This window comes from Syngnathus acus, chromosome 11 (assembly GCF_901709675.1).
Source record: "Syngnathus acus chromosome 11, fSynAcu1.2, whole genome shotgun sequence".
NCBI classification, from domain to species: domain Eukaryota; kingdom Metazoa; phylum Chordata; class Actinopteri; order Syngnathiformes; family Syngnathidae; genus Syngnathus; species Syngnathus acus.
Window position 1 is genome coordinate 5,482,324 of NC_051096.1, and position 25,539 is coordinate 5,507,862.

Consider the following 25,539-nt stretch of genomic DNA (forward strand, 5'->3'; position numbering starts at 1 on the left):
ATCGCGACAAATGAAAGACGAATGAGCACGACTACCGTTTTCTTCTGAATCGTATTGGTGGGAGTTGCATTTTGGAAAATCCCACGCGTGGCCACAGCGCGTAAATAAGTCATAGCGATGCCAGCAGCTGTTTGGTTCAAGGTGCCTTAAAGGATCCAGGATTGAACAGGTACACTACTTTGCAATGCATAAAGTGATCCGCCAAATGCGGCAGATTTCGGATCCAAGCGTTTGCAATGGCGTGTTAATGTAATGACTCGCCAAGCCGGCGCAAATCGGCCTCATATGACTACAATATGATAATGGAGACTCGTGCAGATGAGCTGGCTTGTGTTTTAAATCACATGCGCCGAGCCAAGCAATGCTGCAGGTGTGATTTTTATCACCAGGCAGCACAAGGTCCAATGGAATGTGCCTGTTTAATTGGAGATGATTAAAATACATTTCTTCTTTTCAAAGCCTGTGCGTGGGATTTCAAGAGAGACCTTCCATCTTCCTGCTTCAGCTGAGAAGGGCAAGGAAACAAAGTTGCCACCTGCACCTCTCGGTCATTGTTGTCCTTATGGATTGGCGAAAAAGATCCTTTTAGACCGAAACGCCTCCACGCTGTCATCAACCTAGGTGAACGAGATGTCTTCTGCTGCTGCACATGTTGACAGTCTCACCCAGCCTTGAGGCATCAAAAAACAAATTGGTAAGACGGTGAAATAAATGTGAATAAATCACTTTTGTGTAAACAAATGGAGGGATTATTTTTACCTGGGGTGTTTTTTAAGCATCAAATGCTCGGATGCTACCCGAGGAGGATGGAAGCGGACCGTGTCATCGGGTTTGTGTCAGCTAGTTGGCTTTCGAAGCGCTGCTCTTCCTGGTAAAAATGATTTGTTGATATGGAAGGTCTGTGTTTCCTGCTTCCTTGACAACTCATCTGAAAAAGTAAGAATAGTATGAGTAGAATCCACTCATGCACTTTCCTGGAAGACATCAAATCTAGACAGGTTTTTTTTATGAAATGTTAATCTCCCATCACCCAAGGAGTTCTCATTGTTAATGTGCTTTTTAATAGGTTGATTCTGACAGCCATGCCGCATCTCCTGCACACATCGTTGGTCTCGTTTCTCCACCAATCTGCTGCCAACCTAGCTCCACGCTGTGCCTGACTTGTCTCAACTTCAGCGTCGGCCTGCCGGTAAATTTCGGTGCCGTCAAACAGGCCGCACTTTTGAGAAATATACGCCCAACCGTTGCAACACTTCTCGGGTGTGACTGCAGGCATGCAGCTGTTAAAATTGTCACAATATAATTCAAAATAATCTTTTCTCTTTAGGTCATTTAAAATGTCTTCTGCATACCAGCATCTACTCACTTGGAGTTTACCACACCTCCTCCTCCTACCGCTAACCCACCTCTGGCTTTTGGCCCCTCCTACAGGTAAAACAAACCCAATTAAAAAATTGAAAGGACATTTATTGACTAATGATAAATTGACATCAGGAACACAATGGTTTACATAAGGTGTGTCCTCATCCTCTTTGGAGTCCGTTTTGCTTGTTTGTTACTCTTCTGATCCAATCAGACTATTGGGGGATGGGGTTCCCAATGTGGAAAGAGAACAATAAGTGCTCTGTTTGACTGGATGTTGCTGACGGGAGAAGAGTGGACAAGAGGTGGAGTGACTGAACCGAGGCCAAAGAGGTCTTTGAACAAATCACGGGTTTTCTCAGAGCAACTCAAGTGTTTTCTTGCAAGGATAAAGTTTCTCATTGTGGTCACCTCAGAGGGTGGAGTTTTGAGTTTGGGCCCTAATCAGCGTCTTGTTGTCAAGGAAAAGCCTAATTTCCACTCTCAGACTATTCAAGTTGAGAAATGTTCGGTTAGTGACAGTTGAGCCATTTAGCGGCGCTTTTGTCAACACATTCTGATCCCTGCCTTCCTCTCCGCACATGCCGAAAGTTGCTTGAGCAGGATGAGCTGGTTGGCTTGTTGCATGACGGCATTCGTCATCACTGTATGAGATCCAAGATGACACTTTTTTTTTGTCATCGCCTCAAATCAACTAACATTACTCGTTTTTCAACATACGAGCTCAGCCAAGATGATTATTTATTTTTTTCCCCCTCTAGGTGTATCAGCAAATATGTGCCACGTTACCGGAGGGGTGCTGGGGCTCCACTGGACAAGCGTCGTCGGCCTGGGCTGGTCCCCTCTAGCGGACGGCCAAGGCGGAGCGACGTGTTGGGAGACGTGCTGCTTGAGGCCCAATTGCAAGGCGGTGTGGAGTCTCGGTGGCCGATGTGTGCTTCTTAGTTGCTCCCTCAAGGGAGGCTGTCCCATCTTGTTTCTGCCTCAACCTCATCAGGAGTCTCTCGGACTCCTTCAGATACTAAGCAAGGTATAACTGACAACAGTATCAGAATTAGCAATACACCTAAAATCATTTTGATGCATGAATGGATCATTTTTGGAAATGCTGTATTTGTGGTTGGAAGGGTTCTCCCACGAAAAGAGGGAGGAGCGTTCGTCAGGCGAGTCAAGAAGTGCAACCACAACAGCCGAGCTCGGTAATTACCGTAATTAGAAAGTCTGCTTCGCTTTATGATTGACAGTTTTTGTTTTTCCATTCTAATTCATCGAGACCTTCATTAACAGTTTCAACTTGAACCAGGAATGCGTTAAAAATGCACTGTCACAGTTTAGACCCGTTTTAAATTTCGACTTTGTACAACTTTCTTCAGGAAATTCCCAAATCTGAACCAGCGCAGTTGGCGCCGAGCCCAAGCGTCGTTCCCGAAGGAGACCATAAGAACGTCAATCAATCTACCAACAGGACGAGCGAACCCGCCTCACAGCAGAACGCCACTCTCGTCGACACCGCCGCGTCTTCCAATACGAGTGATGTCAGCACGACCGCAACGACTACCGTCAGCGTAGCCGTAACTCCAACACAGGCTGGTAAGAAATGCATGTCATGGTTTCAGAGCAGATAAGCCTAGCGTGGAAATAGCTACGGTTGTATACACAGCGGCAAAGGAGATATTGCGTAAAGGTCATCACTGGGTCGAAATAAGATTAAGTGATTGACGCACAACGCAGACGCGCTGCCATCTGTAATTGCTTACTATCACGTTTCAGTTTTGACCCAGTTTTATTTTCTACAACATAACTTTTTGGACATTTTGAAGCTCATAAAAAAAATGCTCCGAACAAGTTCAAGCTAACATTTGGTTAATAATTAATATGTTCCAATAAAATGCCTCCACGAGGATATTAACCCTGATTGTCACGCCGTATTATTGGCATCACCTGATTTTTTTTTTTCCCATGCCAGTGAGGGAGCTGGTGGTGTCGGCAGGGGAGAGCGTTGAGGTCACGCTACCGCGCAGCTCGGTCGAGCTTAACGCATTCGTGGTGCCGGCCCCTACGCCAGGTGAGTCGCACAACTCGATTCATTTTCCTTCCTTGACACGCTTGAATGAAGCAAGTTGCAAATCCACCAGTTCAAAAATGATCCTTATCAGTCACCGCATGAGCAGTTTGGTATTTACTCACTTTTCATGGCACCGCTTCCCAACAGATTCAAAATATATATTTGATTGGCGTCTGATAACTCATCCCAAAGATTACAGTGGGGTGATGGAAGGAAAGCACAGCAAGACCCTAAAACTCAGCCAGGTACAGCCTTCATCACAATCTGACACGAATGCTTTTTAAACTTCAGATTTCTTGAATTTATTTTCCTCAGCTCACAGTTGGTCTGTACGAGTTTGAGGTGACCGTGGCTGGAGGAGGTGCTCATGGAGAAGGTTACGTCAATGTCACTGTCAAACCAGGTAAGAGAAATATTTTTAAAAAAATGATAGTCATATTTACGTAACACAGCATGCTAATGAAGATAAGTCTGAGTCTCCAGTCGTACACCTCACTAAGCATGTTAAGTTCTTGTTTTCCACCTGACAGAGCCGCGGGTAAACAAACCCCCCGTTGCCGTAGTTTCCCCAAAGTTCCAAGAGATCTCCTTGCCGACAAGCTCGACGGTGATAGACGGAAGCCGTGAGTCTTTCAATCAAACAGTTTTGCAGGTTGATGCTACGTTTGAAATGTTTTGATATGTTTTCAGAGAGCAAAGATGATGACAAAGTAGTGGCGTGGCACTGGGAGGAGGTCAAAGGTCCCCTCAGGGAAGAGAAGGTGTCTGCTAACACGCCCGTCCTCACGCTCACCAACTTGGTCCCGGGGAACTACACGTTCAAGTAAACGTTTATGAATTGGTTAACTTCTTACTCCAGGAAGCAGATCTCGGTACTTAATCAGATTTTGTTTTGTTTTCCTTTGCCAGTTTGACTGTCACCGACTCCGATGGCGCCCAAGACTCAACACTGGCCACCCTGTCTGTCAACAAAGCCAAAGATTACAAGCCCGAGGCCAACGCCGGCCCCAACCAGGTCAACATTTGTACACAATACTCTGGCGCAATAAAACGATTTGTAGGAGGAAAATTATTTTTAGCAGTTTGTTTAGCATGTTGACTTTCACAAAACTTGACTGATAACGATGCTGTCTTTTAAAAACTTTATTTTTTTTATTTTTTTTATTTTCCGTTACGCAGGTCATCACCTTACCACGTAATTCCATCACGCTGTATGGCAACCAGAGCACAGATGACCACGACTCCCTCGCCTATGAATGGTCCCTCAGTCCCGAGAGCAAAGACAAGGTGGTGGAGATGCAAGTGAGTCTTTTTGGGATCGTGATTATTTTTTTGCTGAGCGAGGCACATTTCTCTATTTGTTTTTTTTTTTGTTTGTTTTCTTTTTAAAACAGGTCATGTGTTTGTATTTTGCAGGGCGTGCGCACACAGACCTTGCAGCTATCAGCCATGCAAGAGGGCGATTATACTTTCAAACTCACTGTGACCGACTCTACCGGACAGCAAGACACGGCTTATGTCACGGTTATTGTGCAGCCAGGTAAACACATTCCGCCATTCCATGCCTTGATAAAAGCGTGAAGGTGGTCTTTTCTGTCCACCCTGCCTCATTTTCCATCCCTGCAGAAAACAATAAAGCACCTGTGGCAGACGCGGGACCGGAAAAAGAACTGACTCTACCGGTTGATCGAACGATACTGGATGGCAGTAAGAGCAGCGATGACCAAAAGATAGTCACCTACCATTGGAAGCAGACCAAGTAAGTGGTGGTTAGTTACGATGAGCTAACGGCGTAAAAAAAGCATTCTGCTTTAATCCTTGATTCCCTCTGCCAAGGGGTCCTGATGGTGTGAAGATTGAGAACGCAGACAGTGCCGTTGCCACGGTGACAGGCCTGGAGGTGGGCACTTACGAGTTCACCCTGACGGTGACCGACGAGAGGAAGCTGCAGAGTAGCGACACAGTCACGGTCATCGCCAGAGAAGGTGGGGGCAGAAGATTACTCAGAGGGATTTGTTTTGCTTATTTTATTAATGTCTTGGCTTGGACTACTTTCAGAACTGGACCAGCCCCCTGTGGCTCGCGTGGTTTCCAGCCCGCCCGTCTCTCTGCCGGTGCGGACCGCCACTCTGGATGGATCTCGCTCCACGGATGACAAAGGTGGCATCAGCTACCTGTGGACCAGAGATGACAGCAGCCCCGCTGCTGGGGTGAGTTTGTTGACAATTTTGTGCCAAGCTTCTCGACTTACCGTAAGTCATCCATACAGTTTCACTTTTGAGTGCATCAGTCGAAAGGCATCTCGCCAGACAGGAAGTCGAAGTTGCCAAATTGAGTTGTTGACGTATTGCGCAGCCAACTGAACAAACGTCTCACTCCTTTCACAGGATGTGCTGAACAACTCTGATCACCAAGCTGTCTTGTTTCTGGGAAACCTTGTGCCGGGCAAGTATAGCTTCACTCTGACTGTCACAGACAGCAAAGGGCAAATCAACACGGACAGCGGCACGTTGGAAGTCAAGCCCGGTACGCTCAGATGAGCAAGTATTGAAACACGACTGAATGATTTTGCTACCGTGGGATTAAATTGAACGCGTTGGCAGTTTGAAATGTTTCAGCTCCGCTTGACTCTTTGTTTGTTTTGACTCTCGGTCAGACCCGTGGGAGCGTGACCAGGTGGAGCTGGTCTTAGAGGTGCCAATAACGCAGGTTTCCCACCGTCAACGTGACATGCTGCTGCGGCAGGTCGGAGTGTTGCTCGGCGTCCTCGATAGCGACATCATCGTTCGAGAGATCGGTGCGTTCAATGAGCACAGGTGAGTCGTTATGTTAGGGAAAGAAAAATATTTTTGGGGAAGGGGGTCTGGAATGTTATGATTAGAGTGCTACTTTCTCCCTCTTTTGTTTTGGCCTCAGTACCAGGTTGGTTTTTCTGGTGTCAGGCGGTCCAGGGCGCCCTCCTCTGTCCGGTTACAGCGTTGCACTCAGCTTGCGCAACAAACTGCGTAAACAAAAGAACGACTTTCTCATTTACAAGGCCTTGCGGGTGGACACCGTCAGTGAGTTCCGTACTGTACTTACACTATGTAAAGTTCTCCTGTTTGAAATCATTTCATAATTTATAGATATTTTATAAAACCCCATTATATCTGCTGTCTTCCCACAGTCTGCCAACTGAACTGTTCCAGTCATGGCGAGTGTGACTCATTCACTCGACGTTGTGTGTGCCATCCTTTCTGGATGGAGAACTTCATCAGAGCTCAGTTCGGCGACGCCGAGAGCAACTGCGGTAAGTCGAGACGGAACTTTAAAGAAATGACCATTTTGTATCGATTTGATAAATGTTTTTGTTTGCAGAGTGGAGCGTACTCTATGTGACCATAGCATCCTTTATGATTGTGGTTGCCGTGGCGACGGTGGTCTGGGGGTGTGTGTGTTGCTGTAACAGGTGAGATGATTCTACTAAAGACTTTTTAGTAATCATTTCTTACTCTGTGCCATAGCATGATTGTGTATTTGTTTTCTGTTTTCCTACAAGACGTAAAAGCAAAGCACGCAGAAGCAAAAGCCGTTATAAAATACTGGAAGCTGACGAGCAAGACGCTTTGGAGCTCCAACCGCCCAGAGCTGGTAAGTTTGGATGTTTTGATAGCGTGCACACAATGGCTAAAATCGCTCGGGTGCCACCTCACCTCCCCAGGGCGCATCAAGCCAGTACCCGCCCCCACCTCGTCTGCCCTCATGCACTCCGACTCAGACTTGGAAAGCGATGACGGGCAGGTTGGGTTTTCGTGGACGGAGCAGGAGCGCGGTCACCTTCTGCGACCGCAAAACGGCTCCTTGAGGAACGGCCAGGGTCCCGTGAGAGGAAAGAAGCCCAGAGAAGAGCTGTTATAGCAAAACCAGGTGAAGCACACTGATCCGTCCTTAATGCTTCTTCATTTCACCCCTCCTGGAACACGTGGAACTTGAAAACACTGTTACACTGAAAAACTGAGCCATGGCAGAGGAAAAAGAGTGAGCGCTGTTTTTTTTTTTTTGAATAGATGAATATCAGCACCTGATTATTTAAACTGAGACATTACCAAGGTGACTCACAAAGTGAAACCAGCAAACCGCCACCACCGTCGTACTTCCAAACTTTGCTTCTAGTCGACCTGCACGAATGCACAGAACTGTCTTCACACTGTTACAGGTTAGCAGGACGCTAGCAAACATTTATAAATTGAGAGGTCGGCAAAAAAAAAAAAAAAAAAAAAAAAAGAAGTGCATGACCACTTGCAGTCATTCCGGATCTGGAACTAACCCTTTTTCCTGGCTGATGTGCCAAAACATCTTCAAAGTATTGTATGTGCGTGTAGCTGTCTTTCGCCTGCGTTGTGATGTTTGATCGGATGGAGCCCAAATCCTGCTTGTAATCTGAAAGTTCCGACCCACACAAATGAACACACACCGGAGCATACAACATGAATGAAGACACCACCTTGAGCAAAAAATCTTCCCGCTTTGATTCAGTTGATTGATGCACTTTTGTTTCATGTTGAAGTCTCTCATGTATTCTTCACGCAATTATTGCCGTGAATATAACGAGAGGAGCTTTTCCGTAGCTTTGCGTGAAGAATAAGCTAAAACCAAATGATTTCTTTCTTTTCACTTTGCATGCCGAATGTGAAACACGAGAGAACCCGGAAGTTGAGTTCCACACTCTTAAAAGGATTATATGTCACCGTCTCATCTCAGTCCATAATTAATGTGAAGTAATGACTTTTGCAGATTAATGTGCACTGTACTGTCAAATCATCTCATGATGAGGTCAAATATGCTGCACTGCTTTGTGGTTTTTCTTTCTTCATTCGAGCTGTAGACGAAGTCAAATTAAGCACACCCAAGTGCCAACTCAATATCTGTCTTGACTTTGCTGGAGTTCACTGTGAAGGCAGAAACAAAAGAATGTGGAACAATGACGAAGGGAGAGTCATTTAAAACGTTTTAAATGAGGTTTAGCGGAAGGATTATGTTTGTGCTGTGTGATTTGATACAACTGGATAATCTGGGAATTAGAATAAAGACTTCATTTTATTCTTGCTTTGATGGAGGACAGTTGTTTGTATGTTCCCTTACTGCAAACACTCGAGACCACTTTGGGTCATAATTGTGTGTTCATTTATGCGAAATTCTATATTACAAAAGATTGCAAAATGATCATTCCATGGTGTTGTGGGGACACCAAGCAGAATAGATGTGTGATCATCGTCTGTCTTTGTTGACTTTTATTAACCTATTAACGCTATTGGGTGTCCTTTGCCACTCCATTACAACTCAACAGCGAGAATGGGGCCATAACAATTTTATTATGGACAACTGCCCTCAGTATTGTGCGTAATTGAAGCTGAGGTAAAGATTATCATGCATTCTGAGGAAATTATTTTCTCGTTAAATAAAGGCCAGGCCCTTATGAGTTTTGTGTGACCTTTCCAAACAGTTGAAATATTCACTGCATGCTTGTCTTGTCAGGTTTTAATCTTTTTTTCTTGTATGCTTGCCAAAATAGAGATTACAAATAGATTAAAAAAAAGAAAGTCTGGTTTTAGTGACAAGCCGTTTGAATGATGTTAAAAGTGGATACAACTCACTGTTGCATTATGGGGAATGTAGTGTTTTAAGGATGTAAAAATATACTTACGGTAAATTCAACACTTTTATTGATATTAATCAAATCGATTATTAGGATGACATGTCTTTGGAATATGACCCACCAGTTTGAAAACCAATTTACAGGTTTAAATTGCAATCTCGCTCATGTTGATGATTACATTTACATTGAAAACAACGCGTGCTTTCAATAGAGCACGGCGCTGCCATGAAATATGAAAAGGGGATTATTATTTTGCGCTTGTCTCCATAATTTTCTTTATACGCCTTATATGGCAAAGGAACGGCTCGCACAGACAAGGGCGGAAACGAAGCGCGGTGACAGCTGGGTAAGTTCATCCAGGAAGAAAAAGACCAAGCTCGGTCTGCTTCGCCCAGGCTATACAACTCGACGTCCGAATCTACGACTTGAGTGGACACTTGACCCATTCTAGGAGGTAAAATCACATTTATTGCACTTGCAGTGGTTTCACGGTTACATTTTTAAAGTGTATTTTTTGCGTCTACCGTAAACCACAACGGAGCGCCGCCTCATTCAGAAATCACACCCGGCTAGCCGATGTTGCTAACTGCTAACGCCACCGCATCAGTTTTCGCACATATTGGAGTCATCGCACTTATTTGTTTATTTTAGTCGAATAAAGTAAATGAATGAGTTTTATTTTTTTTAAGAGTGCCACGGGGATAAAAACATTTTAGCATATTTGTGCTAACGGAGGGCGTGTTAGCGATGACAACCAGGAAATGCCGAAAGCAGGCAAAAATTGCAAACAGGGAAGTAGCAAATAATCATTATGTAATCGGTTTACGGAACTGCAACTTACAAGTATCTGCACTGTAAATATAAATAAAACGCTGGTTACGATTTCTAGTTTGCGGTCTTTCAATGCTGCATTATATAATTCTCCTCGCGTGCCTTTTCGAAAATGAATCTTTGCATATCAAGTCAAAGTTGCAATCCATGACTTAAAATTATTTACAAATAATTATGCATTCATCTAGTGAGGTGTTCATGGACTTGCCGAAAATGCAGATTCCGCAAACCCACTGCCAGCCAGCCAGCCGTATCGGCTTGAATTCTAATCACAAATCCATTTGACGCATTAAAGTGCAATTGACTGAAGTCAATGGCCGTGCTTTGTTTTCGTTTTGCACGTTCAGATTACTTTGGAAGTAAGGTAGTTTGACGTTTATTTGCCTCATGCTTTCAACAAACACAGGTTTGTCCAAAAAAAAAAAAAAAAGAATTGTCGTGCTGCTAACGTCATGCACTTTAAAAAGGTTTTGGATGAGTTTGTTGTTCGTAAAGCAAAGAACTCCGCTTCTAACTAACGAATATGGGTATGTTTTCTTTCTAACAGTGCTAGTTTATCAGATATATAGAATTAGCTCTTCTTAATAAAAAAGTAGTATTTCCAATTAAACTAGCAACATCGACAAAAACAACAATGTTAGAATTAACTTTTGATAAAGTTTCTATATTTATGCGAAGCATAGCCGCATCCAAAGGTGAGCTCAGATTTTTTTAAAAGTGGAATATCCGATGGATACTGAAACGCACTTTAACCAGAACGTCTCACCGCCCCTGAACCTCTCCCAGGCTTTTTTCCGGCAGCATGGTGGCGCTCTTTGACAACAAACGTCTCCCAAAGATGTACGTAGGTCTCAAATGTATAATCATGTATTAGAAGGCTCCATCTAAGTATGAATGTTTATTATTTAGATTTACCGTGTAGTAATTTAAAAGACCACTGGTCATAATGTGAAAAGTATCACCCGCCAATATTGGCTGGACATTTGCAAAAGCAATTAATCAATTAAGCGTTGAATTAAATTCAAGAGGCCACTCCATCAAAAATTGCTTATATTAGGAAATGTGAAAATTAAACCTTCCTTTACTGGCACTACAAGGCAATTAGGTCATGGGTATTAGTGGTTGCGTGTCCTTCCCTAATCTAATTTTATCTCCAAGACTGGCTGAGAAATGAAAGTACTGCTCCTTCTCAATGTGTGGTGCTGCTGCAGGTTTGAATTATTGTCAACCTTTGGTCACCGAGTCGTTTTCTAACACACCCAGAGTCGGATGTCTACATAGTATTTTGCAAGTCCTGACCTGCTTCACTTCTGTTTTCTTAGCTAAGCAGTAGAAAAATGCAAAATGTCCCCCCCCCTCGGTTGTGTAAGATGTTGGCTTGTGTTATTGTATACATGTGATTTAAAAGATATTAATAATTTCTGAGACTTCTGTATTTATTTATTGGTGACATTAAAAAGACTCCAGGCTAGGTTTTAAGCATACCCGCCTAACTAACTCCATATCAGCGTGTCCTGATTGGGAGACTGATTCCTAATCGCTTCTAATCCCCCACAGGTATGGCTGAGCTTGCGAGTCTGGTGCAGCGGCTGGAGTTGGCCGTGGGCCGTCTGGAGGCGATGTCGGGCCCTGGCGGTTGCAACGAAGGCTCTGCCGGTGGAGGTAATTTGAAGAGACCTACCAACCTAGTTGAGAATAAGATTTCTAAAGCCATTTATTTTTTGTTAACAGCTGTCTCAGCCTACGTTGAGGCCTTTGATGAGATCATCAGCGGTCCGATGAGTCAATATTACTGCCACAGTCAGAAGATAGGGGGCGATGTCCTGAAACATGTACGTAACTGGAACGTCGTTACACGTCTTTAAAAGTCTTTTCTTCAGTCATGTTTTGTTCTTGTCCTCGTCACAGGCAGAAATGATGAAGCAAGCGTTTGCCAGTCAGAGACAAGTTCTTGTAACAGCCTCCAGTGCTCAGAAGCCCGCCGATGTACGTTTGAGCTCGCCATGAAATTCCGGAGCATACAAACCGTTTTATTTTCGAAGCGTGACCCAGCCCGGCTGCCATGTTTCACGCCATTCGTCTGTTTGCCAAGGACGTTTTGAGCGGCCTCCTGCGGCCGATGTCCCAAGCCATCGAGGAAGTGCAGGCGCTGCGCGAGAAGAACCGCACATCCAAACATTTCAACCACCTCTCCGCCATCAGCGAGAGCGTGCCCGCTCTCGGATGGGTTGCCGTGGTGAGCTGATTTTCTTTTGGTCGATTATTGGAATTGAATGCTGAGGTTATCAATAATGTTTTCTTTCTGTCCTAGGCCCCAAAACCAGGCCCGTATGTTAAAGAGATGCAGGACGCCGCCATGTTCTACACCAACCGTGTGCTCAAGGACTACAAGGAAAAGTAAAGAAATCTTTATTTTGTGCTTTCTGAATTTTTGTTTTCCTTGCTTGATCATTTTAAGTTTACAGAATATTAGCCCGATCGATAATTGGTCCATCACTAGTTTTATTGTTATTGTATAAATGTTTTTATTCATTGTGATCACATTACCTTTTTTTTTGTTTCTGTTCCGTTCAAAGAGACAAGACGCACGTGGATTGGGTGCGCTCCTATTTGGCAATCTGGACCGATTTGCAGAATTACATCAAGCAATACCACACCACCGGTCTTTCCTGGAGCAAAACCGTGAGCGCCCGATTTCGTCAACACGACAGTTATTGCCATAAAGGGTTTGTTGAGAGCGAGTCCAAAAAGATAACAATTTGCTCCCCAGGGCCAAGTGGCTTCGACCTCTGCAGCCCCTGGCAGGAGCGCTCCCCCGCCCCCACCTCCTCCCGGACCTCCTCCTCCTCCTCTTTCAATGGACAGCTCGTCTGGACACGGCGACAGTGACCCCATCAATCGGAATGCCTTGTTTGAGTCCATCAACAAGGGGGCCGACATCACCAAGGGTAAGCTGTTTTATTTACATGACTGTTTTGAAATGGGAGGAATTTGGAAGTTAGGTTCATCATTCTTCAGTATCCTCGCTTTCTTTTTCCCAGGCCTCAAGCATGTTAAGGATGATGAGAAAACCCACAAGAATCCTGAACTCAGAGCTGGCTCCGGACCAAAACCCTTCACCAGCCCAAAACCCTTCTGCAGCCCGACTCCCCGAGCGGCTCCATCAGCCGCCCCGTCACGCAGCGCCCCTCCCGTTCTCGAGCTGGACGGGAAGAAGTGGAAAGTGGTATGTGACTCGGACCTCCCTCCCCATAAGTTGGAAGTCGGACCTTCTACGAAGCAACAAACTGATTTTTTATTTTTATTTTTTGTGCGCCCACTCTACAGGAGAACCAAGATGGCCAACAAGGTCTGATGATCACTGACACCGAACTCAAGCAAGTGGTTTACGCTTTCAAGTGTAGCAACAGCACTCTGCAGGTCAAAGGCAAACTCAACTCCATCATTTTGGGTAAGTGATGGGAAAAAAATGAATAAAAAAAAAAAATTTCAAGTCTACTGAGCAAAATGATCTTTCATTTTCCTTTCAGATAACTGCAAGAAAATGGGCCTGGTGTTCGACGACGTCGTCGGCATCGTGGAAGTCATAAACTGCAGGGATATCAAAATCCAGGTTTGTGTGCGACGTGGAACGTCTCGGCGAAGCATATTTTAGGCGCCGTTAAAAAATGAGCGTGTCGTCATGTGCAGGTTTTGGGACGGGTTCCCACCATCTCCATCAACAAGACTGACGGTTGCCACGTGTACCTGAGCCAAAAGTCGCTGGACTGCGAGATCATCAGCGCCAAGAGCTCAGAGATGAACATCCTGGTGCCCGGCAAGGATGGCGATTTCGTAAGTATCCCTTCGATACTAATGTGGTGCCATGCGTGTATCGATTAGTAAATTGAAATTGTCGTCGTCGCTCCACAGTCGGAGTTCCCGGTTCCTGAGCAGTTCAAGACTGTCTGGGACGGCGCCAAGCTCGTGACCACATCAACAGAGATTGCAGGATAGAAGGGGCGGCACGCCGTGCGGGCCGGGCCGCCTTTGCCCGGCACCTCACACGCCCCTCTCCCCCTATTTTCGCCAAGTCCACCTTGACTGATTACCCGCACTCACCAGCTAACACACACACACACGCTGTAGAGTCGAGAATCAGACATCATGCATTTTCGCCCCATCCCTTTTCCTCGGCCAAGCACAGCTTTCGCTGTTCCCTTCCCACAGCCAATGAGGACTGCTCGCGTTTATCTGAAGCTTTCCTCCAGCCAATCAGCAGGGAGCACTTTGCCAACTGTATATTTATCCGGATAATGCTGTTCTAAATTAGCCGCTATAGTTAAGTGGATATCTTCTCTGCAGCCACAGTTATCAAGATGCTTCATGCACGAATTATCTGCTCATGGCTAACGAAGCCCCCCCCCCACCCACTCACCCCAGTTAACGGCGAGGTAGGTTTCCGTTCCTGATTATGCAATTCCATGAAGCACTTGTTAAATGGTTTCTCCAGCCTCCACGTGGCACATAAAGTGAAAATATTAACAGTTGTTGTGTATATTAGCCGACGCATTAATTAGGAGTCAAATCCGGTCAGACATCAAAAGTTTTCATCTCAAGCGGATCGTTTGAATAAAACTAACTTGTAATCGTGTGTTCTTGTATACACATTCCCAAGTATTTGACATTCCGTGGAAAGAAAAGATGCGGTGAAGAGCAGTTTAATTGCTGGTGACGGGCTCCTGCTGTTGTTTCGAAAATGCAAAAGTTGCCCCCCCCCCCCCCAAAAAAAATTGGTGTTTCATCATGGCCTTGAAAATCATGTCTAGATGTTAAGTCTTCTTGGCTCCATCGTTAATAACTTGATTACATACGCCAAGACAAGTTTGGTTTGTCAGCGTTTGGAAGCTGTGGGTTGTCTTTAATATTTTCTTCTCTTTTTTTGTGGAGGTGGTTGGTTTCACAATCAGGTTTCTGCTCATTCGTACTGGAGACATCATTAAAATGTTGCGATAACATTCTTGTTTGTATTTTTATTTAGGACATGCACACATATTAACAGCAGAACTTTCTTTTAAAAACGAATCAAGTAAGAAATAGTAGACTGGTAAATTGATCCTTAACTACTCAGCATGTGACAGATAAGTGCAAGTGCTGTGCTTTTTGCATTCCCATGGCCAAATAGCGAAATTTTCTTTTCCTAGCGCAAGTAAGGCAGCAGGTTTGCGTCGAACCATTCTTTAGTGAACTGAAGGTGATCTCCTTGTGTTGCAAGAAAAACCAGCTTTCCCGCCTTGTCCATGGCAGCCAGGCCCAAGCGATCCTACATCAGAGCAAAAATAAGAAACTACAGCAATGATTCTATCATGTCTGAACTCGCACATACCTCTTTATAGAGAACACTCTCCTGCAGCGTTTCAATTTCTTTGGCTTGACCCGTTTTCAGGAAGCCAAACCACTACGATAAGATAGTTACGGGTTGTTAGCGCAAAAATAAACAAAGCTGCAAATCAAAAGTCTTATTTACCTCCGAATCAACAGGATCCACCACAGAATCCTGCAGGAACTTAACCATGACAAACTTGTCCAGCATCTGAAGATTTTTCTTGTAAGTCTCGTTTACAACCTTTTGGGGAAAAAAAATAAATGAGAATCTTCGCGAGTGCACTTCGCAATCCACATACGGACCCTCTCCTGGTTGATGTCAGCCAGGAAGAGACTGTGCTTCTTGTACAAGTCGTCATTCAGAGGGTCATGCCAGTACTGGGCCTGCACCAAGCTGAAAAAAGCAGAGCGGCTTAAAAATGGAGCAATAAATGTAAGTCAATGTGGAGAAATAAGATAATTTACTGTTTTTGAACCATGTCACTGTAAGCTTCAGTGTTAAGGGCCTTTCTGATCATATCACAAATGTGAGAAGCCTCTCCAGGACACTTTGGCAGCCCGTACACACCTAAGGATTGCACATTAGGTTCTCGTGGCTGTTTGGGACCTCAAGGACTCGGCGGTGGTGGATTTTCATACCTTGGTGCTGGCCACCGACAGAGATGAGCGTCTTCATTGGTGGAGAAGGGCATCGCTGTGCCACGGCTCTCCTGCAAAGACAGGAAGTGTTTTGTAATGTCGCATGTTAAACCTTCAAGTGTCAAAATAGTTACATACAGAAATTGCGCCCCTTGTGAGAATCCCATGGCATTATATCCTCCTTTTAACTGGGGATTTCCAGACAGCTGACTGCACACCATGGACACCTGATCGTTCACATCCATGAAGAATCCATTTTTTGTGTCCTGTGAGGAACATATTAGACATCCATGTGATCTTTGGAACTTGCAACTTTCAAATACTCTGATATTGACCTCCACAACATTGTCGCCAATCATCAATGACAGCACGTAAATTCCCGGAATCTCCTGCTGGATCATTTTTTTTATTGCTCCCAGGCTGAGCGGGTTGCAGCAACTGTCACCTGGACACATAACCATTGCATATTTTGGGGGGATTAAATTGCTCATCAAACTCATCCCACCATATGAATGCACAATTTAAGTACTATACTCACCCATCCCATGCCACATAACCAGAGGTAATGTCCCATTGACTGAGCCTTGAGCTGGTCTGCTTGCAACCAGCACCACCGGAACCACCAAGAGGAACCACAGGACGACTGGTGTCATCTTGGAACCTGCAAAGCATGAGTTAGATATCTGATAATAGAATAGAATAAAATAGAATATAATGCCCTTTATTGTCGTTTTACAACTTAGTTGTACAACGAAATTCGGATAGCTGCTCCCTTCCTCGTGCAAACGTACAAAATTTAAAAAAGTATAAAAGGAAGTCTGAGAATAAAAGTGAAAGCATTCAACCATTACAAATAAATAATGACTTTATTCATTTGTCTGTGGAGCAACTAAACGTCCTTCCGTTTGATTGCAGAAGCTGATTTTTGGTGATCTCACATTGATATTTAATCCGTGGTTTGAAAACGTAAACATTGTGGTTGTTTAGTTTGTGGTTATCGCAGGGCCTTTCTTATTAGTTCGTCGATTCCACACGTTCGCTAAGGACCGCAGATTTACTTTTCAGGTATTCACAACGAATAAAGCATAGTTCTAATCAGTACAACACGATAAAGTACAAATTTACACTAGAAGTATAAAATTAGGTTTGTAAGCATTACTCACCGTTCTGAAGACTTCCTGTATTTGATCACATGACAGCGTAGGCAGACAGCCAATCAGAGAAAAGGGGCGGGGCCCGTAGTAAAAGTGGCTTGTGACTGGATTTCTAGTACACACGAACTGTTTAGCCAGTTGACTTTTTATGATATAATAACGCTTTAATGCGTCGGTATATATTTTACTAGCACACCACGAAGATATCATTCGGTTTAATGTCAGCTTTACACGTTTTTCACCGGATGTAGTGGGTCTGCTGCTAAGTTAGCTTGCCATGCTAGTTCGCGTAGAACATTATCGACAACATTCCTCGTCGGATCATTTAGCCAGCCGAATAACAACTCCGACTCCGGTGAGTTTGGAATATTAAAGTGGGTTCGGCAACGTCCACGATGTCGATCGAGTTTGAAGAACCAGCGTTAACTGGGTGTTACGACATCGTAGGCTCGTTTCCCAAAAGTTTTGGTTACGGGCTGGAGGAAGCAGACATGGAGGAGAGCCCAGTGTCAGCTGAAAAGCCGAGGATACTGCTGATGGGACGGAGACGCAGCGGAAAGTCGTCCATTCAGAAGGTAAACTTCGATTAAATGCGTTTTTATCCTCGATTTTTCAATTTCCCCCCTTTTACTCAGGTGGTTTTCCACAAAATGTCACCCAATGAGACTTTGTTTCTGGAGAGCACCAACAAAATCTACAAGGATGACATCTCCAGCAGCTCCTTTGTCAACTTCCAAATTTGGGATTTTCCTGGCCAAGTGGATTTTTGTGACCCGACATTCGACAGCGAAATGATTTTCAATGGAACAGGCGCATTGATCTTTGTCATTGACGCTCAGGTGAGATGTGATTAAATCTGGCGTAACAAGGTTTAAATAAACAGTTCTTCTCGTGTCATCTGTTCCCCAGGATGATTACATGGAGGCTCTTGAAAAGCTGCAAGTAACCGTGTCAAGAGCCTACAAAGTAAATCCTGATATCAATTTTGAAGTGTTCATCCATAAGGTCGACGGCCTTTCAGATGATCACAAAATAGAAACGCAAAGAGACATTCATCAGAGGGCTAACGATGATCTAGCTGATGCTAGCCTTGAGAAGGTTCACCTCAGGTAAGCGATTGAGTGGTGCAAAACTATTTTTTTTGTTGACATTACAGATTAAATGTCCCTTTGTTGCCTCCTTAGCTTCTACTTGACCAGCATCTACGACCACTCCATATTCGAGGCCTTCAGCAAAGTAGTCCAGAAGCTCATACCTCAATTACCGACGTTGGAGAACCTCCTAAACATTTTCATATCTGTAAGATCCTTTTTTTTTTTTTTTGTATCCCATTGTTCTTGTGTGGAAAATGCTTAGTGTATATCCTGTCATGCACGGGCAGCATTCCGGGATCGAGAAGGCCTTCCTTTTCGATGTGGTCAGCAAGATTTACATCGCCACAGACAGCTCTCCAGTGGACATGCAGTCATATGAGCTCTGTTGCGACATGATCGATGTTGTCATCGACGTTTCTTGTATTTACGGGTAAGATGCGAGTTTGCGAATGATCCCATCGATGGATTGACATTTATCATCCTTCGGCAGACTGCTGGACGATGGAAGCGGCTGCGCTTATGACAAGGAGTCTTTGGCCATCATCAAACTTAACAACACCACAGTGCTTTATTTGAAAGAGGTCACCGAGTTCCTCGCGCTCGTTTGCATCCTCCGAGAGGAGAGTTTTGAGAGAAAAGGTGAGTTGTCAAAAAATGCTAACATTGGTGTTGATGCCAAATCATTTTTTTTTCACACAAATTAGAGTTGTAAACTTTTCTCTCCACAGGTCTCATCGAGTACAATTTTCACTGTTTCCGAAAAGCTATCTGCGAGGTGTTTGAAGTTTCTGCCTCCAACCAAAGCGCCGTTCTCAAGAGATCAAACTCGTCAAGCAGCAGCCTCAAATATGCCGACCTCAATGGGAGTGGCATCTAAATATAAAAGCAAAATGCTATGAGCTCCTCGTTTTGGCACCTTGTTAAGTGACAGGTTTGTCAAAATTCCAGGTAACACATACATGGCATATATTCTTGCTGTCGTCTTATGTGTTCCTACTCAGGCATTTTTTTGTGCTTCGTGTCATATTTGTGGGACAGCTGAGGTGCTTCTCATCGTTTTTTTTTTTTTTTTAATATATTTAACCTTGAAGACTTGTACGGTGTTTCCTAAGAATACAGGTCTTTACATTTACATTTTCTAAGGCCAAAAATTCAAGTCAAATGCTAATGATGATTTATTTTTTACTGTACATATCTACTTTTAATAATAAAAACTATATTGATCATTGAAGCGTTCACTCCTATTTTTATTTGTTGTTTATGCTGATTGAAAAAAAAAAAAAAAAATTCCCACTAATATTATACGTGTTTTAAACTCTGTTCAAATTGAGCTGTGTCAATATTTTGTTTGGCAAGCATTGTCCCACCAGGGTATGAAGTCCACCAGAGTCTCAGGTTGCCCACTGGAACCCGGTAAGTAATTGTAATTCTTATGTTTGGCCACAAGACGGCAGCATAGTTCAATTTAAACGATAGCGCTTATTTCAAGACTTGCAATCCACCTGTATACATTGTAATTAAACTTCAAGATGATTTAATGTGCTCATCCATAATACACATGTTTAATGAATGGAAGAATAATCCAAATAAAAGCTACAATTATGTTTATAAACAGAAACAAAAAAAAGGGGGGGTCTACTGATAGCTGCGACTAATCTTGGGTCATTATTATGGAATGCCACCACAACGCCAATTTGGAATGATTATAGTAAACAAACCCTTAATTTGTAGTTGGGAGCAGCGCAGTTGACTTTTTCACAAGCTTTCTGTGAATTTAATTACCAAAACACGCCCTCATTGCCTCAACTAATTTGCCTTCTAGGAGTGGGAACTCCCGTCGGGGTGCCAAAAAGAGTGCAAGAAGACACAGAGGGACGAAAGGGGCGGCGTTTGCGGAATGCTTGGCGTTTTTACGCATCCGATGCGCACGTTTCAAGTCAGTGTGCAAACGCCGAGCCCACAAGAACCCACGCAGGAGTGGAACCATTTGTCATTTTGTTAACAGGACATTCTGATGCACCAAGAAAGGTATAGTCAAACATATTCATTGATTGCTACTCATTTTTTAATATCTTGTATTTATTCTGAAATCTTCATGCAAGCATATTATTATTATTATTATTATCATCCATCTATTATCTGAACTTTTTGTATTTTATTATTATATATTAATTCCCAATGTGTGTGTTTATTTTATTGCTCATAAAAAAAACAAAATGACTTTAAAGCATTCATATTTGTCTGTGCAGTCACAAGTCAACACATGTGACCCTTACCATCCAGGATGCACCCGAAAGGATGTCCTTTCTTTAGAATACGGAAATGGTCTGAGGTTGTTAGGGTAGACTAAAATGGGTAAAATGTGTGTAGCTATTACTACTAATGGCAAGGCAAGGCAGTTCTATTTATAAAGCGTGTTGCATACATAAACAATGTGCTTCACTTAGTAACCAAACAACAACCGAGGGACCCCACATATAACCCGACTCCAAATTGGCTCAGAACCTTTTTAGAACTGTTCCTTTTAGTTTTAAGTTTCCAACTTGTCCAACATATTTACTGAGATTTATTGCTGTCCAATAAGACGAGAAGTCTTTTCTTATGGGGGTCATGATGTCATGTCTGTGACTAAAAAAAAAAAAAAAAAATCCTCCTTCAAGCATGCTCAGAATTTCCATCATCTTGTTCTTGTGCCATTTGAGTAAAAAAAATTACTTTTGTGATATTTTGGGGATTGGTGTAGGTCAGCAGCACAAATATACTTTTCTTGCACTTTTGATGGATCTAGATTTCAAGAGAAAGACCATCATCGCTCAAGTTAAGTGATTTTCTCCTTCAATTCTGTGGAACCCAACCAAAAAAGCAAATATACTCCCTAAACTGTTAAAACATTGCAGTAATGCATCTTACATAACCCTCCCCCCCCCCCCCCCCCCCTTCCCTCATCTTGCCTTTTGCCATATCCATTTATAGATAAAACACCTCTGACTCAGAAAGCTCGGCAGCACACAACAGACAAAGTAGCAAACTGTTACTCCGGGCGACGTCTCCAAGATAACAAACACTTGTGACATTAACACCTAAGACCCAAAGTGGACACTCTAAATATTAGAGAACACTTGCTCCATGGGAAAAGGTAGTTATTTTTGTCTGTACTTCAATTTGAAACTGATCTTTTTTTTTATTTTAAGTGGCCAGAATCACCAGAACATTGAACGTCTTTGTAATCCGGGGTCATCTGATGTCTGTAATAGAGGCAGCTTTGTTTTTACTCTTAACACTTTCCAAACCTCAGGGTGTCACTTTCCTCCAACATTGTGTACGCACCTCCATCAATATTCTCTTTCATAAAAAAAAAAAAAAAAGAAAAGTCAAGGGTGTGGAAGTCAAGAGCCAAACAATACTTGAACTGTGCTGAGCAGGAGAAAGCCGTTAAACCTCCTCCAAAACTATTCCAGTGGGAATAAACAGTTTAAAGTGGGGAGGTAATTATAAATTGTTACCCACTGTACCGCTCTGGGTCGTTTGGCGGCTGTTCCGTGAAAGAAGAAAGCCCAGATTGTTACCTTCAAAACAGCTCAGTGTGTTTCTATCCAGGTTCTGTTTTATTTCCCAAAGCATATCATAATCACGCTTAGCCAAGTTGGAAAATGTTCTAAGATGTGCCTCTGATACTTTTCCACAGAACTTTGCAACAATAATGTGGTCATAAAGCAGATGCAAATAATTACACCTTGATATAAAACGGACCATTTACACTCAAATGGGTCGAACGTTCCTGGCTGCGGTCGTAGAAAATTCTCCGTGGTCGATCCTGGGAGATGGTTGACATTTGACTCCGAGCGAGTGTCTCGGTGGGAATGCAAAATGTGTTTCGTCAAGGTGAAGTGCAAGGTTTAAATAGTCGTGACAGGTGGAGCTTTAATCCCGTCAGAATCTTTTGGGATGCACAAAGTGTTACACAACAGAGCTTCAATCCACACAATGCATCTGTTGTGACTTATAATGAGAAACAACGGGGGTGTAAAAAAAAAAAAAACTATGCAAGGAAGGAAAGCCATTGTGTTGCCGGATTGATCCCAGCCAAGTATCAACATGAATAGAATTTTTTTTTTTGGACATTTTCAGAGGGAAGTCAGATAGACAGATGTTTTGACTCGACTGAATTATTTTTTTTTTGACCCAGTAAGATTGTTGCGATCAGCAGGGAGCGATGTCTTAACATACCAAATGGTAAAAAAAAAAAAAAATTCTAAACACCAAGAAGAAGCTGTGTTTATGTTTTTTTTTTATTCGAGTACCAGTAGTTGCATCGTTGGTTACCAGACGGGCGACGCAGACACGCGGAATGTAAACTCAATGTAAAAGATGATTCCTTTACACGGCAGATGCAAACTTAAGTCTCCATAAAGGTCAACATTCTGAAGCAGGAAATTTGTGAGCCATCATTATTTCAAAGCGTCTTCATAACAAAGAAATGTATTTGCAGAAAAGTCGATGAGGCCTTGGCTAGTTTGTGAGCTCTGGGTCATGTCATTGTTTTGACAGAAAACTCCGTAGCCTTCCCTTTCCTTCTGTCTGTCAGTGTTTAACCAACTCCCTGACCATCCTCCCATGTTTGCTAAATTCTTTGTCCGCAGGAGGTCATCTTGACATCATGAGTGATCGCTTCGACTGCAAAAACTGCTCCGAGTCCCTTTACGGACGCAAATACATCCAAGTGGAGGACAACCCGCATTGCATCCCGTGCTACGACCGCCTCTATGCCAACACCTGCCAGGAATGTAAAGAAATAATCAGCCATAATGCAAAAGTAAGTTTCATTTTTTGGAAAAAATAGTCACAGTCGCTCTTTTATTGGTTTTGAACCCGATAAAAAGAAAGCACTCAAGAAAACACCCGCAAATGTCACCAAGGTCAAGAGTGTCCTGTGAATCATGAGCTCCCTGTGAGGGAGCGAGAGTAAATTACACTCCTGCTTACTTTGGCCCTCTAGCGAAGCGGCGGCCATCCCTCATCCCACTCTCTGGTTGTTTTTTGCGAAAGGCCACGCCCTTTAAATCCTTTTTTTTTCACCCCAGTTCTTCAATAGGCCCATTTATCAAATCTGAACTGCTGTTGAACTGCAGCTGTTGGAGAACAAAACAGAAGTTCATCTATTTATGTTTCAAGACACGTCCGCCATTTTCTTCCAACAGGAGCTCTGCTATAACGACAGACATTACCACGAACACTGCTTCCGCTGCGTCCGCTGCGAACGTTCTCTGGCCGACGAACCCTTCACCAAACACGATGACGCTCTGGTTTGCAGCGAGTGTTACAGCAACGAGTTCTCCTCCAAGTGCGTGGTCTGCGACAAGAAAGTTCTGCCTGGTGAGATACATGCCTTTCTCCCACCCCGGGAAATGAGCCATGGGAGGATCTCGCTAATAGCGCCGCTACATTTCCACTCCAGGCATGACAGGTTAAGATGTGACGAAATGATTGCCGCGGCCGTTTGATGCTGCGGCCTCTGCGGTTGGTGTCGGATGGCTGAAAAGTTTTCCTATCTTGCGAAAGGGATATTCGTGCTATGCCACTAAAATAGGGGGTTGGGAATTTAGCCCGAAATATCGATGCTGACCTTTTTAAATGTTAGGACACAAACTGATATCCAAAATATGTCGCTGGAATAGATAGAAGACACATTATATTGAATGATTGAATTGGTTCTGTGGATAATTTTCCATAATATACCCGTCCAACAGCATCTTTTAAGTCAAACCAGGAAGTATGCTGAACAGGTTGAACCATCGCGTATTTCAAAGCCTCACGTGAAGATAACCATCGTAAACATTTTTGACAGGATCGAAGATGTTAGAGTACGGCGGCTCCACGTGGCACGAGGACTGCTTCGTGTGTCACGGTTGCGACAAACCCATCGGCGCCGAGGCCTTCATCCCGGACAAAAACAATTACTACTGCGTGCCGTGCTACGAGAACAGACTTGCTCCTCGGTGCTGCCATTGCAACAAGGTGAAACAAAAACGATAAATAAAAATAATATACTGCAGAAATTCATGATGTCATTTTGTGTTTGCGACCTGCAGGCTCTGACTAAAGGAGGGGTGACCTACAGGGACGAGGTGTGGCACAAAGAGTGCTTCCTCTGCACGGGCTGCAAAACTACTCTGGCCGGACAGCCTTTCACCTCGGAGGGGGAAAAACCGTATTGCGTCAAATGCTTTAGCAGCCTCTATGCCAAAAAATGCGCTGGCTGCAACACGGCCATCACAGGTTAGTAAAGCCCTCGCTGATATTCATTTCCAGAATTGCTGGCCAGTGTGACTCGGAACGTACCAAATGTGTCCCCCGCAGGGTTCGGCGATGGCAAATATATTTCTTTCGGGGAGCAGCAGTGGCACCAGCCCTGCTTCAAGTGCTCCCGATGCTCCGTGTCGTTGGTCGGTTCCGGCTTCTTCCCGGACCGTGATCAGATTCTGTGTACGGACTGCAACAATGACGACTGACTGACTAACTGACTGAACCACAAAACCTCAGCGGTGCACGTGAACGCGGCAAATGCACCAGTTCACTCGTAGCTTATTCGCCTCAAGTCGCCACATTGGGTTTTTTTTTTGGTGTAAAATGGGCTGAAGTTTGTTTGCACTCCACGTTTTATAAATTAAATATAAGCTTATGTTATCATTTAAATTATTACCCCGAGTAACATTTTGCATGCAAATGTAGTAGTATTTGTACAAAATGTAATTTGAAAAATGTTTGCTTTGTGTGTATGTAGCAAATACATTGTGTTGCTTTGATACAGTAAATCAGAAACTTTGGATTGTAACAATTAGTATCTTAGAAGAGTTGAGTTCACCTTCTAATGAATGTCATATATTTAATCCAATAATTTAACTTCAACTAGTCTATTAAGCTCCTCCCACTTTGCCGGCCAAAAATAGCGCTCCCATGCGAACCGACTCTTACAATTACCCGTATAAATATTTACAGATCAGCACCCCTGTTCCAATGATGACGTCATAATGTAGAAATGCCAAGCTCGTGTGCAAAAAAGCCTGATCTTGGATCATTTGCAGAAATAAAAAAACATCTTAAGTAGTGCACATGGGAGCACATGACCTCCTCTTAGGTCTGTGTTATTTCATCACTACCCCAAACGTGTGGTTGTCATGTGGGTGACGTGAACATCCTGTCACTTCCTGCTTTTGATGACCCCTATTGCAACAATCGTCAGCCTAATACTCACTCGGGTCCTTATCGACTCCAGATGACAAATAAATAATTAAAAAGAGCCTTGTGGTGCTGTTTTTTGTCTAAGTGGTTTCCCAGGCCTCATCCTGAAATATAGTTGACCTTGTTTGAGGCAGCGAAGGACTTGTTTGCTCCCGG

General features: G+C 43.6%; 5 protein-coding genes and 1 long non-coding RNA gene across 11 annotated transcripts; 4 read left to right on the top strand and 2 right to left on the bottom strand.

Annotated features, from left to right (window-relative positions):
- Positions 1–362: 362 nt before the first annotated feature.
- On the bottom strand, positions 363–935 carry LOC119130034. Its single transcript, XR_005099344.1, has 2 exons — positions 760–935; positions 363–670 (listed from the first exon to the last, which is right to left on the bottom strand). It is a non-coding gene; the product is annotated as an uncharacterized LOC119130034 (long non-coding RNA).
- Positions 553–8,506, top strand: kiaa0319l (KIAA0319-like ortholog). Its single transcript, XM_037263516.1, has 24 exons — positions 553–694; positions 1,067–1,189; positions 1,328–1,431; positions 2,124–2,392; positions 2,490–2,561; positions 2,736–2,952; positions 3,329–3,427; positions 3,575–3,672; positions 3,743–3,830; positions 3,958–4,050; positions 4,118–4,250; positions 4,337–4,442; positions 4,607–4,729; positions 4,844–4,967; positions 5,054–5,186; positions 5,264–5,412; positions 5,486–5,637; positions 5,815–5,953; positions 6,084–6,243; positions 6,344–6,486; positions 6,594–6,716; positions 6,785–6,875; positions 6,966–7,057; positions 7,128–8,506. Exons 3-24 carry the CDS (start codon positions 1,338–1,340, stop codon positions 7,322–7,324), a joined length of 2,895 nt encoding a protein of 964 aa, XP_037119411.1. The 5' UTR covers positions 553–694; positions 1,067–1,189; positions 1,328–1,337; the 3' UTR covers positions 7,325–8,506.
- An 865-nt stretch (positions 8,507–9,371) lies between these two features.
- LOC119129857 (adenylyl cyclase-associated protein 1-like) lies at positions 9,372–14,887 on the top strand. Of its 4 annotated transcripts, none has more exons than XM_037263190.1 (13): positions 9,372–9,516; positions 11,451–11,555; positions 11,625–11,725; positions 11,802–11,879; positions 11,986–12,129; positions 12,205–12,290; positions 12,470–12,575; positions 12,664–12,841; positions 12,935–13,119; positions 13,221–13,344; positions 13,424–13,506; positions 13,584–13,727; positions 13,806–14,887. In XM_037263190.1, the coding sequence occupies exons 2-13, from the start codon at positions 11,453–11,455 to the stop codon at positions 13,887–13,889; spliced, it is 1,416 nt and encodes a 471-aa protein (XP_037119085.1). In that variant the 5' UTR covers positions 9,372–9,516; positions 11,451–11,452; the 3' UTR covers positions 13,890–14,887. The 4 variants fall into 4 exon arrangements, with proteins under 4 accessions (XP_037119085.1, XP_037119084.1, XP_037119082.1 ...); XM_037263189.1 differs by having other exon boundaries at positions 9,372–9,512; XM_037263187.1 differs by having other exon boundaries at positions 11,451–11,725.
- On the bottom strand, positions 14,803–17,169 carry ppt1 (palmitoyl-protein thioesterase 1 (ceroid-lipofuscinosis, neuronal 1, infantile)). The gene is made up of 10 exons (XM_037263194.1): positions 17,060–17,169; positions 16,435–16,557; positions 16,232–16,341; positions 16,035–16,162; positions 15,897–15,967; positions 15,723–15,825; positions 15,561–15,651; positions 15,400–15,498; positions 15,259–15,330; positions 14,803–15,195 (listed from the first exon to the last, which is right to left on the bottom strand). Exons 2-10 carry the CDS (start codon positions 16,547–16,549, stop codon positions 15,073–15,075), a joined length of 912 nt encoding a protein of 303 aa, XP_037119089.1. The 5' UTR covers positions 16,550–16,557; positions 17,060–17,169; the 3' UTR covers positions 14,803–15,072.
- A 107-nt stretch (positions 17,170–17,276) lies between these two features.
- Positions 17,277–19,296, top strand: LOC119129858 (ras-related GTP-binding protein C-like). Of its 3 annotated transcripts, XM_037263193.1 has the most exons (8): positions 17,277–17,405; positions 17,498–17,625; positions 17,686–17,889; positions 17,960–18,159; positions 18,235–18,349; positions 18,432–18,574; positions 18,635–18,783; positions 18,873–19,296. In XM_037263193.1, the coding sequence occupies exons 2-8, from the start codon at positions 17,542–17,544 to the stop codon at positions 19,019–19,021; spliced, it is 1,044 nt and encodes a 347-aa protein (XP_037119088.1). In that variant the 5' UTR covers positions 17,277–17,405; positions 17,498–17,541; the 3' UTR covers positions 19,022–19,296. The 3 variants fall into 3 exon arrangements, with proteins under 3 accessions (XP_037119088.1, XP_037119086.1, XP_037119087.1); XM_037263191.1 differs by lacking the exon at positions 17,277–17,405 and having other exon boundaries at positions 17,412–17,625; XM_037263192.1 differs by lacking the exon at positions 17,277–17,405 and having other exon boundaries at positions 17,412–17,625; positions 17,716–17,889.
- A 716-nt stretch (positions 19,297–20,012) lies between these two features.
- Positions 20,013–25,442, top strand: LOC119129860 (four and a half LIM domains protein 3-like). Its single transcript, XM_037263195.1, has 6 exons — positions 20,013–20,172; positions 22,785–22,957; positions 23,343–23,517; positions 23,990–24,159; positions 24,234–24,420; positions 24,502–25,442. Exons 2-6 carry the CDS (start codon positions 22,802–22,804, stop codon positions 24,651–24,653), a joined length of 840 nt encoding a protein of 279 aa, XP_037119090.1. The 5' UTR covers positions 20,013–20,172; positions 22,785–22,801; the 3' UTR covers positions 24,654–25,442.
- The last annotated feature ends 97 nt before the right edge of the window (positions 25,443–25,539 follow it).